Here is an 18,631-nt window from a genome sequence, read left to right as displayed (position 1 = left end):
TAAGTGGCTGTAATGCTTATTAAAGATTAATCAGTTGTTGTTTTAATTTCTTACTTGTACAAATAAAATACACAGACCAGGTATCACATTATGACCATCTGCCTAATATTGTGTTGGTTCCCCTTTTGCTGCCAAAACAGCCCTGACCCATCGAGGGATGGACTCCACTAGATCCCTGAAGGTGTGCTGTGGAATCTGGCACCAAGATGTTAGCAGCAGATCCTTTAAATCCTATAAGTTGTGAGGTGCGGCCTCCATGGATGGGACTTGTTTGTCCAGCACATCCCAAAGATATTCAATTGGATTGAGATCTGGGGAATTTGGAGGCCAAGTCAACACCGCAAACTCGTTGTGGCACGGCACATAATCCTGCTAAAAGAGGCCACAGCCATCAGGGAATGCCGCTCTGATCCAGTGGTCTAGCCATCACAATTTGGTCCTTGTCAAACTCGCTCAAATCCTTACACTTGTCCATTTTTCCTGCTTCTAACACATCAACATTGAGGACAAAATGTTCACTAGCTGCCTAATATATCCCACCCACTAACAGGTTCCATGATGAGGAGAGTCTTATTCACTTCACCTCTCACTGCTCATAATGTTATGGCTGATCAGTGTATGTAGAATATATCTTACATATCCAGTGGATTAAGCCTTGACCTTAGCAAAAGTTGCTGAGAAAACCTGTTTGGAAACCTGTCTTCTGGTCCTAATTGCATGTTTGTGTTTGGATGATCTTCCCGTCCCTCATTTTATACACTATACACTCCACTGTAGATCCTGGGAGCAGAGGTTTGTGACCATGGGTGGGAGTGGTCTTACTGGAAAGTTATTATTAGTGGTCAATTTAGAAGAAAAGACTAATCGAACCTAATGCAACATTAAAGGAATGCTAACCATGTCCTTCTAATGACAACTGCAGTCTGATTACAATTTTTCATCAGCTAAACCGCCTCCAAGTGAACAGTGGATTAGGTCTTCATGTCATCATGTCCACTTCAGGAAGTGTGAAACATTAATGTAAGACAATCCAGCAGGCAGGAGGCATTACACAGCCTGCTGGATGAATGAATAACACACAGCCTGCTGGACGAATGAATAACACACCACCTGCTGGAGGAAAGACACACACACAGACACACACAGTGCTGTCTTTTTATCATTTTGTCAAAAATAATAATAATACAAGATCACAGTACATTTCTGCAACCATAAGCCTTTTTCTAAAAATATACATATTTTTTTTAAATAATGTAGTTTATTAATTGAGGCATCATACACACACATTAGCGCATTGTAACACCTAGGGGAACGTCGGCATAGCCAATCCTTCAAGTGGTATGTTTTTGAAAGGTGGGAGGAAATTAGAAAACCCAGAAGAAACCCACATGGGCAATGAGGAAAACTTGCACAAAGACAGAAACCTAAGATCTGGAACCAACCCACAATCCTGATGCTTTAATTCGGCCAAGCAACACTTTACGTTAAGAATTTAATTTGTCTGGGCAGAAGGACATCAAGGCTGGACAGTGGAGCAAACTGTAAAACAAATCTGCCAGACACGATCTGATTAAATACATGATAGAAGAGAAAACACAAATTTGGGCCATGAAAATAGAGCCATTTATTTTGGAAAAGATCAAGAACTAACTAAGTAAAAACCAGTTCCAGAGTTTTAAACAAGAAACTAACATTTAATCAGCCTTTGGGTTGAGAACGTTTATGAGATGAAAACATCTTGTGTTTCCCCAAGGTGACAACATTATATCTAAACTCCATTTACTTCCACTTCCTGGGAAAACTAAACTACATCATACTTCTGGCATCACATAAAGAAGGACAAATGAAGTTTGATGTCTGTAGTATGATGATGCAATTTTTCCTCTATATTCCTTTTAAACAGAATCCAAATATTTCTGAAACTGTCTTCCTTACATTATGAATCGGGTGTTAATGGATTTAACACAATGAAAAAAAAAAATCATTAATACTACTAATGCAGGTCAAGTAAACGTATCGGACGAAATCCCTGAAGGTGTAATGAATCACTCAAGTATATCGGCTTCCTGAATGAAATCAATCAAGCAGCCTCTAATAATAAAAAGCACAGTAATTAAAAGAAAAGAAAAAAAAAACATATTTAAGAAGATGATATTCAGATCTTTATTAGGCAAAGATGAGTTCAGGCCACTGGACTTCCCATGAGCCTCTCCTGGCGCAGTGACAGGAGTCGATTTAGCCACAACTTCTCCGCTTCCTCCTTGTCTAGGAATAACTGAATGAGAGAGAGAGAGAGAGAGAGAGTGTCAGTGTGATTAGAAGAATTTTAGGGGAAATTCTGACATGCTGAATGTTCCAAAGCTCACCAGCAGGTGTCACTGTAACTCGCAGGTGCCTTAAACACTATATTGCCAAAAGTTTTGGGACACCCCTCCAAATCATTGAATTCAGGTGTGGTTTTTCAGAGGTTGTGCTTGGGCTCATAGTTCCAGTGAAAGGAACTCTTAATGCTTCAGACATTTATGTCCATAAAGACATGGATGAGTGAGTTTGGTGTGGAGGAACTTGACTGGCCTGCACAGAGTCCTGACCTCAACCCGAAAGAACACCTTTGGGATTCTGGCTCGGAGACTGTGAGCCAGGCCAAAACTGGGGCATCTGCCTTTACATGCACATGAATGTAATATGGAGTTGTCCCGCCCTTTGCAGCTATAACAGCTTCAACTCTTCTGGGGAGGATTTCCACAATGTTTAGGAGTGTGTTTATGGGAATTTTTGACCATTCCCCTAGAAGTGCATGTGTGAGGTCAGGGACTGATGTTAGATGAGAAGGTCTGGCTCACAGTCTCTGCTCTAATTCATACTAAAGGTGTTCTATCTGTTTGAGGTCAGGACTCTGTGGAGGTCAGTCAAGTTCCTCCGCACCCAACTCGCCCATCCATATCTTTATGGACCTTGCTTTGTGCACTGGTGTGCAGTCATGTTGGAACAGGAAGGGGTCATCCCCAAACTATTCACACAAAGTTGGGAGCATGTAATTGCTGGTATGCTGAAGCATTAAGAGTTCCTTTCACTGGAACTAAGAGGCCTAACCTGACCCCTGAAAAACAACACCTGAATTCAATGTCCCAAAACTTTTGCCACTATAGTGTATTACCTGACAAGAACTCATTCAGTAAAGAGATTCTCAGTCTTGGGATGCCACAACTGGCACAGCTTCAGAATTTCCCTACGTTGCCTCATCATCTAATCAAGTGCTTCATGAGTGTTAGACACTTAAGGGCAGGGTTCAACAACTGAAGGACCGAGGGGAATGAACCGAGCATATGAAACTGTAGCAGAGCTGATGAAATCTCCACAATAACATCTACAGTTCTCTTGTTTTCAAAACATAAACTGACTCAGCTTCTTTATCAGATATTCTTGTATCTATCTGAAGCTACATTAGCTGAGAATGAAAGGTTTAATACAATGAGCAAAAATATGTGTTTAGTCTCCACACGTCCAATTCAAAATGGATGCATCTAATTTTAGTCCATGACAAACATATAAAACTTTTTGAACTGTCTTATTTATAGGCATAAAACTAAAGACGAATGCTTAAGCTTTTAAAATAAAGACCTTTTGAAGAAGGGATTTCATGTCATTAGACCTTTGGTACCACTGGCAGAGGGTATTCCTGGAGGGTTACTGGAAATTGAGTTTCACAGTACAAGAGGTGCACAAAAAGTATGAATTCTAGTTTCATTATCCTCAAGGATCCAAATTGTTATCTTTTCATTTACAGCAGGTATTTTATCCTGAAATGGATCATGGTGGACCTGCTGTCCTAGGAACACTCAGTGTGAAGTGGGAATACAGCCTAAATGTGATGGCTGTCCACCAGAGGGCACCAGAGTTACACACACGTTCGCACATGAACACGGATGGGGCAGTTTATATCACAGATCCACCTACAGGCATGTTTTTGGCAGGTGACAGGAAACCAGAGACCTTGGAGAAAAGTCATGCAGACACAGAAATAACATACACATAAACTCAGCATAGACAATACCCCAAGTCCAGGATCAAACCCGAGCCGTATGGTTCCCTGTTGTGCCACCACACGGCTCTACAGATACTGTTCTTATTAGTAGCAGTATCTTACACATGATGCAATCCTCTGCACTTACACATTTACAGATAAACACATATAAAGCCAATGAAACATTCTGCATATTCACTTATTGGTTAAACCGGATGGCTGAGAGTTTGAATCCCAGAAATGCCCGAGGGCCCCCTGTTGGGCCCTTGAACAGAATCCTAACTCTCAACTATCATAGCTTGTATCTGTTCCCAATTATAAGCTGCTTTGGAGAAAAGCAAGAGGAAAGAAAGCAGGAGGAGAAACGGGTAATGCAAAGAGAAAATAACAGATGACTACTGAACATGGAATTAGAACAAATAAGATAGATATCAGGATTTAACCGATAAACTTGGCTTGCTTATTACGTTTCGCTAGCCTACTCTCCGTAGCATTGCTGTTTAAATTGATATATATATGCATACTCTGTTCATTAATCCTGTTCACTGTGCTTGGCTTGTGTTCACATGTCTTTTCATATTCAAAGTACGGCAGTGGAATGTAATTTTAAATTCCCTACAAGTACTCTCCCTAACACTGGCATCACTTGGTAATCTATTTACAGCCTTAATCCACTTTACGTATTTGGCCAAGATATACTAATGGCAGACATCACAGATCAGAAGTCTATGTAACCCATTATAACAACTCTTTTATATTGTTTACGCACGCCAGTCTCGAGCTCTAATTGCCTGAGTTTGCTTCATATAAGACGCTCGCTGGCTTGATTCGATTTAGAGAGAGGGGAGGGAGAGCGACAGTAAATGCTGTCGTATCCTAAGCGCATATGACAGCGTAATGCATAACAGTGATTTGGGTGTCAGCGTGAAAGCAGGATTTGAGTGATTCCCGCATTAGTTGGGCTTATGAGTTCCTTAAGTTTGGAAGTTGGAGACTCTTCCCCGGCGCTCATCAGTCTTTACTTTCATCCAAACAACACGAAAGGCGTGAAATCAAATCTGCGGATAGGAAAGAATGATCGCTTCCATCCCACACTGTGTGTGTGTGTGTGTGAGAGAGAGGGAGAGAGAGAGAGAGAGAGAGACAGAGAAAGAGAGAGAGAGAAAGAGAGAGAGAGACAGAGAGAGAGTTAGTGTGTGGCGGCTCCGGGAGTAGAGATAAGTGTATCATTTATGTCGAGTTAAGGTTTTGCCTGTAGCATTCGCTGTAGGGCCTCTACTTTGTCACAGGAGCCACACACACACACACACACACACACACACACTTCTGCTAATGCTTTCTGGATGCATGTTGCGTGGTTCCTCGTGTGTTATCAGCGTGTAGGACACACACACCAACGCGGCCTCTGCGCTCTGCTAAAATTACTTGAAATTACAGTAGATACAGTAAGCAGCGGCGGGCTAAATGATTGAATCATTACTGGCGATGGGAGGCTCGCGCGCCTCGGGCATATTGCTCGCATAGATCAGGCTGCGTGAGGCTCATCTGCATCCGTCATACGTAACCGAGTTTGCGGCACCGCCGCTGAGATGGAGAGAGCTTTCGCGGGAAATTCTGGCTGCCAATATTACAGACAGAATAAAACCTGTCAGAAAGTACAGCCTTAAATAGGATAGACTATTGCATGAATAATAATAATAATAAAAAAAAAAAAGTTCAATGAGTGAATTTTGAATGCATAAAATACAAACTGCTAGAAAACATCAATGTTAAAGAAAAAAATAAATAAAAATCAGATCTAAAATCACTGACAGACACATTACACCCAGGAATAAAAAAGGAAAAAAGGAAAGGAGCGGAGAGAAAGCTATAGGCTTACACTGGGGTGAGCGAGAGAGTCGCTGTTGCTGTACTTGATGACAGTGGGCAGAGCAATGACTTCCTCTTTCACAGTGGGTGTCACACCAGACCCCGCCTCCTGCGTTTCCACAGATTCGGTTCCCTGTAAACAATTTATACTGTTTAGACAAAAAAATTGTTTTAAAGGCACAGAATGAATTTTAGAATAAACACATAACACTTTTAAGACATCGTTAATGGTCTAATGATTTAACTGGATGAAGGTAAGATGCACAAAAAAAAAAACCTTAAAAACCTTAAAGAAAAAAAATGTTATTAACGCTGAAATATTTTTTTTAATGTAAACAGATAAATAATAAATATTATAAATATATATAATAAATATTTAACAATTTTTTCATTATGTATAATACTCCAGGTGAATATTAAACTACGGTGTGTTTTGGTGCTTGTCCACATGATGGCACCGTCTGCACAGTCACACTCGACTACAAGTTCACACCTGTACACATCCGGTCACCTTGTGCACGTGAGACACGAGAGCACTGCACGGTGTGTGTGTGTGTGTGTGTGTGTATCAGCTCATGTGCTGCATAGATTCATATGGTGAAAGTGTGAACGATTTGGTTCTGCTGTAGGGTCACTGAACTCGTAGGTGATGCGACAGACTTTCTGCATGTCCTTCTGGAGAAATAACCAGATCAACTCTTTGGACACTGGAGATGAGCGAGTGTTGGTTTCTAATCTAATCGGTAATGTGGACATGATGCTTCGGTTACGAGCGACTTCAGTGCAGATTTCTGTGGGAACGGCTCGGACACTTCAGGGAGACGCTTTTCAGACCGTCTATTGTGCGCAAAGCGGAGCTCAAACGCCACTGAATGGGAATGATTCCGTTTGTCCACAGACGGAATATGGGCCGGCGAGCAGCAAATCTAATCACGCCGATGAAGAAGGAGATGTGAGGTAAATGAAATGCGAGAGAAAGCGGGAGGGAGGGGAAAGACAGTGGGAGAAGGAGGGAGAGAAGAGCGCACCTTGCCGGCGTCCCGGGATGATTTGAAAGCCTGAGGAACAAAAGAGTTGCTCTCGATGGCCTCGATCTCCTTTATCCTCCTCACCTGCTCGGCGAGAGAGACCTCCTCTGCAGAAGGGGAGAGGGAAAAGAAGGCAGAAGGCAGAGGGGAGGTCAAACTAGAAAGGACAAGGGGGAAAAAGCACTAGGGACAATCTGATAAACATTAACTCGTTGCACCGGGAACATATTACACAGAAGAAAACAAATACAAGCAATTCAGAAGAACATAACTCATATATACTTATAACAGCAGGTTTAATTAAAGATTACACAATAATTATATTACCAGTCACTTGATACATACACCTATCTATCTATCTATCTATCTATCTATCTATCTATCTATCTATCTATCTATCTATCTATCTATCTATCTATCTATCTGTAATCTATGTAATCCATCTATCCCTATCTATCTATCCATCCATCCATCCATCCATCCATCCATCCATCTGTAATCTATGTAATCTATCCATCCATCCCTCCCTCCCTCCCTATCCATCCATCCATCCATCCATCCATCCATCCATCCATCCATCCATCCATGCATGTATCCATCTATCTATCTATCTATCTATCTATCTATCTATCTATCTATCTATCTATCTATCTATCTATCTATCTATCTATCTATCCCTGCGTTCTCCTTCGCTGCAGGCCGCACGCTTTTAATAAATCCACCTACTTTAATCCTATCGTTGGACAAAAGTGGATCAGATGTAAAGAAGCACAAATATACTCAGCGTGATCTCTCTCGCTACACACACCGACTGTTTCTTTCACACGCGTACATCCTCGCTGGCATGTTAATGAGACGAATTAATTCCACACATTAACTATGACTGTCACAACACATCTTCCTGCTCTGCTTGTTTAATGAATAAATGAATATTTGCTCTGGCTTTTATGCGCTTTAGCAGCAGCAGCAGCAGTAGCAGTGGAGGCAGCAGTGCTGGTGCTGGTGAAGGAACACTGGCTGCCATAAACACACCATTTACACAACAATCTGAACGGCTACACATACTATAGATATTTTTGGGGAATCATTCTTTAAAACTGAGTTCTGAGTACATACATTAGGCTTGTCAAAGTCCTTCACAGTTGCATTACTGTATTAGAATGAAATATTAGCATGTAAAATATCCAAACAGTAATTAGGTCTGCTAATGCCAGCAGATCTGCTTTGTTTTATCTTTGACAAATTTAATTCCTTACTTTTACTTTTTATTTTTATATTTACAGACCAGACAGTTAAAAACCGGTCTCAAATGGCTTTCTATTAACTATATCTCACTATATAGGGGATAGTATAAAGGAAGTAGGCATTACACTCTGGGGCAAGAAGAGGAAAAAGAGGGGATGAAAATATTCAACAAAGAAGTAAAAACTGGGCAGCTTGTCTTTTAGTAAGGCTTTACGGTAAACTTGAGGAGAGCAAATTGATCAATCAGACGCTAAACAGAAAAGCAACAAGCTGCGAATATAAACCTTAAGTACGCAGAATCAAGGATCATTTCCTGTTTAAGAGTGAAACTGTGAACCATGACATATATATATATATATATAAATACAAAACTATGTACTGTTTGGTAAACTGATTTCTATCCATATTGTACATACATCATTTGCTTCTATATGTAGCTGTACTGGGTGTATTTGTACGAAACAGGTAACAACTGTGAAGGAGCTTTAACACTATTGTGGCAAAAACAAGCAATTTTTGTCCCCAGATTCAGAAATGTAGTTGAAAGAAATTGATACATATTTTATAATATGATGTGCGTTTATTCACAGACCTCTTAAATGCCAGGGTCATTTGGTCAATATGTGTTATAAACAAACATTTTGGGTCAATATATGAGCAGAATATCAAAGATGAAAACATGAATAGTGTTCAAACAGAGAAGCACAAAAGACAGTGAGGATAACAGCTACTGGATTCTTAATCAGAAAACTGAAATGCCATTGAAATATATTGCATCAAAAACCAAAAATTCTGTATTTATCGTCATTTGAAGACAAAAAAAAGCTATATTTAAACAGATTTTTTTAGCGTACAAAAATTTTCCATAAAGTTTGTTCTGACATCCTAAAATGATATGCAAATTTTCAGACAGGTAAAAGCTTAGCGCACACACACACACACACACACGCTGAAGTCACAGGCATGAATGTTCAGTATTGAAGCTGTGAGAATGACTGTGTGTGTGTGTGTGTCTGTGTGAGAGAGAGAGAGAGAGAAAAAAAAAGTCTCCCAAAATATTGCTCATTACTTCAACAGTCTAGGAGGACAGGTTAAAAAAAAAATACACACTCTCACACACAGAAAAGACCAGCCACAATATTCTCCAGCAGCCTGTCCTTCACATGACAGCAGTCCGGTGCCCGATGCCCCTCAATCACCCCTGATATTAATCCCAACTGTGTGTGTGTGTATGTATGTGTGTGTGTGTGTATAGAGTGTCTTAATAACTGATACACCAACACCAAGAAACACACACCAAGCCTGTGACAACCTATCCTCGGCCCGGGATTCTATAAAAGCCTCATGCTTTTTGACAAACACATTATTGGTAGATAAAATGACTTCCATATGCTGTTTGTCAGATGTCAGTAGGGAAAGATATGTATTTCATAGGAAAATCAAAAATAATGGACTCGGTGAGAGGGGGCCCGGGCGAGACGCAGACAGCGGGAAATCGATAACGCTGCCGGAGAAAGGCCACTGCCAGCCGCCGTCAGCGCAAAGCCAGGTCAAAGTTGATATTTAATATTGACACATTATCCAAGACATTCATTCAGAGTGCCGAGACCGTCGTCACTGCATTACACGCTCGTCGCAAAAAACGTCTGCCGTGTGAAAGAGAACGTAATGAGACGAGAGAATTCAGAGACTGTGAATGGGGAAAAAGTTAAAAAATAAATAAATACAATTAAAAACTATTAGACGGTTCAGATGGACGAGTTGCCTACACGGCATTCCATGATCCATATGCAAGCTTTCTTCTTTAAACCATATCCCGAGGTTCTGTGAATTCCATTTCCAGTGTGTAACACCACTTTGGGTTTTGGACATGCTTCTAGGCATGTATAAATGTTAAAACAAGCGTGAATAATTAAAGCAGCTGAAGGCAAACTGGCCCAAACAGTCCAACGAGACATCAAAATCAATAAATTATCGTAGGCTCTAAGAAGCTCTTTGTCTTTCTCATAGACAGAGAGAGAAGGATAAAGCTGCAGGCAAACCAGGCCGACCTTTTCCAATAAGGAATCTGCAATCAGGAAATTATGGCGCTCTTCGTCTTTCTCGTAGCAGGAGGCTTGGCAACGGTTTTCCAGCAGAGGGAGGTGTTGAACAGACGAATGGCTCGTGACCGTCCTCGACTTCCTCCATGCTTTTGCATTAAAGAGCGATCAGACTTTCCTGTGGATTCTTCAGTGCACAGTAATAATAAGAACACATGCAATTCCGTCACATATACTACATATAATTAGTGATATTATAGGTGATTCCACGATTAGGCGGTCATTAGTGTCCCACTGATATCACAGTTACAAATTAACGACAAAACACGTGTAACCTAGCTTTACACTTTTTCAGCATATAGTGCACAGTTACAGAAGGGAAATAAATTATAATCACACTCTCCAGCATCACCCAGGCGAGGATGAGGTTCCATTTTGAGTCAGGATTTCACCCTCATATCGTCTCAAGGACCACCGTCACCTCCGGCTTGCTCGTTAGGAATAAATTGAAATTTTATCATTTATATAAATCTATAAAATATTTCTGAAAAGCTGCTTTGTCCGTGTCAATTGATAAAGAAATGCTATAGAAATAAAGATAAAAAGTGTATTATAGTCCCTTTGTGTGCATGTTTCGGTTAAATATCTTGGTAAAACAGTAATAAAACAATAAATAAATAAATAAATAAATAAATAAATAAATAAATAAATAAAAATTCCCATCACAACCCACTATAACTACACTTGAAATATAATTAATAGATCTATTATTAAAAATACTTCAGAAGTCACATATTTTTGTTTGAAACGTGACTTTTTATAAAAAATATTTTCGAGTCCCACAAACATTCTCTCAACCTCATTACCTGAACACAATTATCGGAAGGAGAAAATCAAACTCTCTCTCTCTCTCTCTCTCTTATTATTATTATTGCTATAAAAACAATAATAATAATAATAATAATAATAATTATTATTATTATTATTATTATTGTTTTTATTATATGATGTGCAACCTATTACCCAAATTATAGATTAAATTATTATTAATAATAATAACAATAAAAATAAAATGTACGTATTAGAGCATCATTAATGTCAGTGTCATTATCATGAAGTTAGGTGAGTATAAATTGTGTATTGCTAATTCTGTGAAAAAAATAAAAATAAATAAATAAATTAACTAATTAATTAATTAAAATAAATCAATAAGAAGCTGCATGCAGTTTGTGAGTGAAGAAACTTTATATATAAAAAGAACGAAATATTTCTATCTTTGGCTATTTTAATCCTCATGAAGTTAATCTTACAGACAAAATCCCAAAGCACACAATGGAAATGCTTTCAAACTCTCATTTATAAAGAGTGTAATATGAGAAACTAACATGATCCTGCCTTCACCAGCTCCTTAATACATTCCTCATACCTGTTCCTGACACGTCACCTCACGGAGCGCTGAATAACATGAGAAGCCGTGTCGGAATTGAAGAAAGTGGAAGGTCTACAGAGCTGGAGATAAAAAAACCTCCGTTTTCCAGCAGAACCGAATCGATTACGTTTCAGCTATCTGTGTTTGTTCACTCTCATTTCTGAGACGTTGCTCTGTAAACCCACACGTTTAGGTTACTGCTGTAAATCTCTTTGAGCTTCTTCCATCCAAGAGCAGTTTCATCATGCAGTATGATCAAATATTGATACTTCACAGGGTTTACTTATGAGCTTTATGTTCATTCCAGGACACTTATTCACGATGTACTCGAACCGAGCCATCCTTTCAACGCACCCTACATGATACCTTCTACACCTGTACACCCAAATGATTTATAATCCTGGTATCTGCAGAAGAGGATGAGTTCCCACGTACGGTTTCTTCCTTGCCTCATTAGTGATCTAAATCTACATCTGCGACACGTGAGCGAGGGTCAGGAGGCAGAAAAGTGTGTGGGGGGGGGGACTACGGCCATTTCGGTGCGCCTGATTAATTCTCGTAATTGAACGCATTAGCTCCGCAAACTCAATTACGCCGGATCTCGTCGGGGCTGAGAAATAAATAAGAAAATAAATAAATAAGTGCCCATCATCAGGCAGTTGGTTACAAAATGCCTGGAAATTCAAAAGGGCTTTAGAATGTCATGAACTTCAATTAGGCGACGGGAAAGACAGTAAAACGAGGCTTAATGATGGCATCGCTGCTGAGGATGAAAGCAACCGAAAAAGCACTCTAAATAAACACACACACACACACACACACACACACAGAGAAAGCAACAAGACAGAGGATGTGGAAGGAGAAGCAGTACTCAACCCTAAGACCTGTGTGTTGCTTCTCCAACCTGGATTTTTAAACAGAATCATACACTGACCCACACCAACACACACACACACACACGCACAGAGAAAAGTGGCTGAGTCTCCTGCCCTCTCCTCTACCCTTTCCTCACCAGGCCGGGATATGTAATTCAACGCTCAATTGAGCCCCTCCTGTCTCTGTGGAGAATCTTTTTGCCTGCTAATTGATAGAAATTAAGCCATTAATCAAGCCACCGGCCCATCATTCAAGCCGGAGAAGATGAATACAAACTTTCATAACAACCACCTTCCCCATTTTGGGCCTCATTAGCATTAATTTTTAATGCAATTATGCTATTCTTTTACGCTGAGCTCATAAATTACGGCTCTTTTGTTGCCGGCTGGCCTTGTAAAAGCCCGAGTGAGGCTTTGTAGTCTGAGCTTTAAGGCAATTACTGGCTTCTTCGCTCTTTTATCCCGCTGCATTTCCAATAACCTTCCATCTAATGATTTATCCCGGCGAGCCCCCGACACCCACCCAGAGCTCGACTTCTCCCATTAGCACCCGTCTTATTTATCTGTTCCAATCTGGAGTCTAAATAAAGACTGTGTCCACTTCTGATGGAGAGTGTGTGGTGGAGGCTTTAGGGAATTGGAGTAGAGAGGAAGAAAGCAGCAGCCTTGATTTTTAGCTTCAGGCCTGCAGGCGTAACTCAGAAGTGAAATGAAGTTTCGATGTGATCTTCCCATTATGTACATTATGGGAGAAATCGAATAATGCTCAACTTTTTCTTTTTTACATAAAAAATGTATTCTGTTATCGGATTAAATCTTTTCAGATTATGCAAGCTCAATATAATTTAAATGAATATTAACCAAGTCTATACAAACATACATGGAAGAACTTCCACTCCAGGAATATACTGTAGGCCCGTGGATTTGTGAGAAGATGAGGTGGCTTTAAACAGTAGTGCAGAGCGAATGAAAAAGGTATCTGACTTGGAGGGAGGTAATAGTTTTTGACTGCATTGATTAGGCGAGCTGGCAGCTTCCGATGGTATCCCTGAAAATGCATCAAGTGCGTAATGAGCAGCTATTAGGGCCATCGATTTGCTGATTTCAATTGATAGCTACCAGGCCAAAGCGGCACGTCAATATTTGCATAACTAATACCCTGCTGCTGGCGGCCTTGACAAATGAGATCTCAATGGAGAGAGAGAGAGAGAGAGAGAGAGAGAGAGGGAGAAAGAGAGGAAGGCATGTGACGTCGTGAGGCTTGAGCGACAAAACCATGTCTGAATGAGGATCACACACACAAAACTGTCTCGCACACAGCTGACAGAACTCATCATGGCTCCTGATTTGGCGTGTGCTGTGATGTAGAATAACCCCCCCCCCCCTCCTCCCCTCCGCTCTTTAGCGTAGGGTCACGTACGAGGACACGGTGGCAGCTCGTGCCAGATGTCACTCGTGTCCCCGGAGAGTAAGAGCTGAGCACAATGATATGAATGATGCACGTTTGTGTACGCGTGCTGGTGTCCACGGAGGTGAACATCAATGTGCAACACGTGCAAGCGCGCCATAGCAGGACTGCTTTAATCTACATTACATTTCCTTATTGTTCAGAGAAAAAACGACGCCAGCGGGTTCATGACCCAAAGCAGGCCTCACAGATGAACACGCTGACTGCTTCGTGCACCGCCATGGACCAGGGTTGTGCGACATTAAATAAATAATATATAATAAATAAAATATTTGCTTTGTCCACAGCTTCTATGGTGTATGTGCTATCAGATTGACTTAACACATCGCCACATGATCTCAAAGATTTAAGAGATAATTTACAGATAAGGTCGACTGAAAAATCCATAAAAGCTGCTTCTTATTACTATTCTTCTTTTTATTATTATTACTGTAAGTGAGTGTGGAGTAAACAGGTTTCCGGCTTATTTTTTTTATTTATTTATTTTTTTGGCAAAGTGCAAAGAAATGTGTCAAAATTCTTGTCTATGGTAGGTATATGTTACAGATCCAGCCAAAAGGATAGGATTTAAAAAAAAAAAAAAGGTAAATAAAATTAAAATTTAATTTTTAAATTAAAATAAATAAATAAATAAACAAACAAACAAATAAATAAATAAAAAGCAAAAAAAAAAAATTTGAATTGTTTTTTGGCAGATATTTTATAGCCAGGTTCCCCTAAAGATCTCAAAATATTTCTTAATAAAGAAATATATAACGATTTATTATGAGAACACTATTTAAATGTGCAAAATATTGAAAAAAAATTGAATATTTTGCTTGCTTGTTTTAGTGACCACCACCAAACAGACCTTTCTAAGCCTTTCTTACTTTTTTAATGCAACGCTCCAAGTGTTAGAAAGTTAGCTAAAACTCCATCATAAAAACATGTATGATAAATCATTGTTTTTTTTTTTTTTAATTTAAATAAGCATTGATTGACAGAATTTCACCCAGAAGTGCCCTTCATATGACTCCTGGAGTCTGTAACATAAGCGCATCAGCTCAACATCACCTAATACACAGGGAGCACTTATAACACAACACCGGGGACTGCTCTGGGTAACCTGTTCTCGAGTAGGCTGAGTTTTATGGCGTGACACAATCTTTCATCACACGGCAGCAGGGAATGAGTGGGAACGTTTACTGGACATAGAATTGAAATTTGAAAATGAAACGATCTCAGAATGATGTGGCACTGGGCCAGACCGGAGCATGCGGCCTACGTACTGCCGGATTATACTAGCTGTTAGGAGAAAGAAAGAAAAACGCGACTTTATAACATAAAAAAAAGCCCATATCGGTGGAACTCCATAAAAGATAAATGATAAAGAGCACAAATGCAGAAAGAGGACATTTCTGTGCTGTTTCTAAGCAGACACCGTAGCCCTGCCCACTTTTTTGGGGATCTAAAAGCTCACAAAGCCTGAGGTTCAAAAATTTACAGGTCATCCAGATAAAGTGAAAGAAACTGCTGCCGGGAGATAATGTGCATCGTTCACGTGTCAGCTGTCTTTTCAACCCATTTTGTTCTGCTTAGATATAAAAAAAATAAAAGGTTCCAAAATCTACAGCTGGTGCATAAATGTTGGCACCCCTGTGTTTGACCTGATGAGGTTTGAATCAAGAAGAAAATGAAACTCTGTAGCTCCAAAATATTACTGTGCACCCTTTAAATAGTGTGGTTTATATTTGAATAGTTGGAATTTCAATAGCAATGGGTCCACTGAATGTTTTGTGTGTCTAAGACAGAGACATGGCTAATAAGGTCCAGCTGTGTAAGTGCAGGGTGAGTGTCCATAGACGGCCGCATGTACCTGCAGTGTATCACAGCACCGTGCTCCTGATTCGGACTGTCGTGTCTGTGTGTGAGTGTGTGTGTGTGTGTGTGTGTGTAAATCCTCCTAAAATCCCTTAATAGCCCTGCAACTTGCTTCTTGCTCTTTGAATAGGTGTACGTCCAGAAAAAGACTTTTTTTTCCCTAATGCAATACATTAACAATATTAACTGATATTCAGTAACAAAGCAACTGCAATAACAGCAGATTGATCGGACATCCAGGCTCACGCACGTACATTTAGACCAATATATTTGCTAGTTAAACTAATATAGTGCTTCTGGAGCAAGCGGACTGCACGATACTGACCTGCTGTAATGCTCCGCTCAGTCAGATGTCATATAAAAGATGCATTAAGGCTCCTTTCAAAAAAAAAAAAATATGGGGGGAAGACTGAGAGGAAGAGAAATTAAATGAATGAGGAGGAAAAGTGCACAGCTCTCGGTTTTCTGCTCGGTAGCTGTTTCATAAATAACTCTGCAATTAGAAAAACACTACAGCAGCTAATTACTTAATTGGAGAAGGACGTTAAAATGAAAATGAGGTCATCGGGCTTCGGGGAAACGCTCAGTTACACGCCGGCGCTCCTCCTGCTTTGCTTTTACACAACAAACGTAGTTCGAGTGAAACCTACAGAAACTTATGACGTGACTATAATGATTTCCATTTTGTTTTCTTGCCCTTTTTTTGATCCGTGCTTCAAATCTATATCCGAGGATATATCTGACAGGTGGAGAAGCTCACGGCCTTGAGAGGAGCGGCCCTGGGAACTCCAGTCTGTATATAATAAAAAGAAAACAACGCAATCTTATTAACATGTTTGTGTTGTTGAAAATCGACAAAGGAGCAACCGGTAATATGTTAATACGAGATCGATCTGATATCGCCATATTGCATAATAAAGACACTTTATTAGCTAAAACGTTATTTACTGACTACAGCAGGTACCTTTTAGGCACTTTATGTAATCTATGGGTTAAATACTTCCTTAAAGATAAAGCGCTCAAACCTGCCTCCAGAAAGGTGAAAAGTGCAATAAAAAAAAAACCACTCGCTGAGTGACATTTAACATGTGCACACCATGCTTACCCGCTGAGCGACCCTTCACCCCGGTGTGTCCCAAATGTGATACCCAATCACAGAGGCTGCCCACCTTCCCGTGTGTGTGTGTGTGTGTTTAGGACCACCGGCCACTTCTTGATGAGGTGAGAATGAGCCCACCACCCACATACGCCACATAACAGTGAGCCCTGTGGAACTCCCAGACCATAAATACAAAAAGTCCCTCAGACAGCCTTACACACATTCTCACATAGCCATTTATGTGACTGCAGCAGCACCCCCACCCCCTGGGCACCGTTTCTGTCCGATGGTAAAACTTTAGGCAGTAACCCAAGGCGTGTGTGATAGAACATGCATGTTGTGTCTCACTTTTGGTCTCGTGTCACTCAAGTCACTGCTAGCACCTGGACAGTGCGATACAGTACACGCGCTACAGTGCCACCCTTTCATCCACACGACATGCATGTATAAACTGCAACAGTGCCAACTACTGGCAGAGTCTAAAACAAGGTCTAAACACAAAATTTTACTTTGTGTTTGTTGCAGACCAAACAAGAGCGCTGTTATATTTGGGTTAAATGTTTTCCCATGTTTTAGTCCACCTCTTATCACTGTGGGTTGCCAGATCTCACTGATTTTATAGATTATTTCTGTGTGGCTCAAAAGCATGCATGTGCATAGGTACTGTCTGGATTTAAGAAAATATACACAGATTAAGTAGGTTTCGAAAATATTGATGCACAATTAGATGCATAGGCCTAGGAAGAAAAAAAAAATCGAAACCTACACCTGACTTTTGCAAATGACAAAAGCTTGCATTTGGTGTATAGATGTGTTTGAATGCAACATGTGTCTCGATGGTGCAACATGTACCAATGCAACATGACTAGCTTAGACGGATGCTCATGACTTTTAACGTGAAGACACGCTGCATCGTACTGGCGCTTTGCCTTGCACGATTCGTCCCCTATAAATGATCTGTATCCAATATGCGACTAGGCTGTCAATCATCTGATCAGTTTTAGCAGCTTGTCTAAAACAAGCTCTTCACCTCCACAGATATGAAGACAACCTACTAAAGGCAGCGTGGCACACCGTGGCTCCTCCCATTCGCCTACGCATTTATAGCAGGTCACGTGAGGTTGTGAGTTTATGTTGCTCTTCTTTTCACTGAAGTCAAACCAGAAGGAGAAAGTGTGTGTGTGTGTGTGTGTGTGTGTGTGTGTTGTGGGGTACTTAATCACCTACCACGTCTTTCCAAAAGAAGGTAGGCCAAAGGTTTAACTTTAAATTTGTGGTGATGAAAAATCAATAAAAAGGTAATTGCTTGGCTTATCACTGTGCTGGGGAACAAATTGGGAGGAGAGGACAAGCGCTGTGTGGATTTGGTTGCAGCACAATGCGGTTTTTTTTTCTTTTTTCTTTTTCTCCCCTTTCCTTCCTGGGTTCAGCGAGCCAGGAGCAGGAAAAGGTCCCCGCGTGATAATTAAATCTTCCCGCACTGATTTTCCGCCAAATTTATTTCCCCTGGGTCCCCAACTCTGATTCAGTGCTTACAGGCCAGGCATAACTAATCGCTTCAGTGTGGGGGACTGTGGACAGGCACAGGGGACGCAGTAATTCCGGTTACAAAGGGACGATATGTGGCGGCCTTGCAAGGACAAAACTAGCCTGGTAAATGATAAAATATGGATTTCAAGACTAATTAGATTG

The 18,631-nt window shown here is 40.4% G+C and overlaps 1 protein-coding gene across 2 annotated transcripts in view; it reads right to left on the bottom strand.

The window, feature by feature from the left end:
- Nucleotides 1–1,157: 1,157 nt before the first annotated feature.
- Nucleotides 1,158–18,631, bottom strand: part of rsrc1 (arginine/serine-rich coiled-coil 1) — a 137,882-nt gene continuing 120,408 nt past the window's right edge. The window contains exons 7-9 of one of the 2 annotated variants that reach the window (XM_058418972.1): nt 6,922–7,028; nt 5,904–6,026; nt 1,158–2,275 (exon numbers count right to left, since the gene is read on the bottom strand). In XM_058418972.1, coding sequence (XP_058274955.1) covers nt 2,183–2,275; nt 5,904–6,026; nt 6,922–7,028 — 323 coding nt within the window. In that variant the 3' untranslated portion in view covers nt 1,158–2,182. The remainder of the gene's footprint in view (nt 2,276–5,903; nt 6,027–6,921; nt 7,029–18,631) is intronic. The other variant, XM_058418971.1, reaches the window with a different exon arrangement.

This window comes from Hemibagrus wyckioides, linkage group LG20, assembly GCF_019097595.1.
Source record: "Hemibagrus wyckioides isolate EC202008001 linkage group LG20, SWU_Hwy_1.0, whole genome shotgun sequence".
Taxonomy (NCBI): domain Eukaryota; kingdom Metazoa; phylum Chordata; class Actinopteri; order Siluriformes; family Bagridae; genus Hemibagrus; species Hemibagrus wyckioides.
The sequence above is the reverse complement of the archived record's forward strand: the minus strand, read 5'-3'. Positions and strand labels throughout refer to the sequence as shown.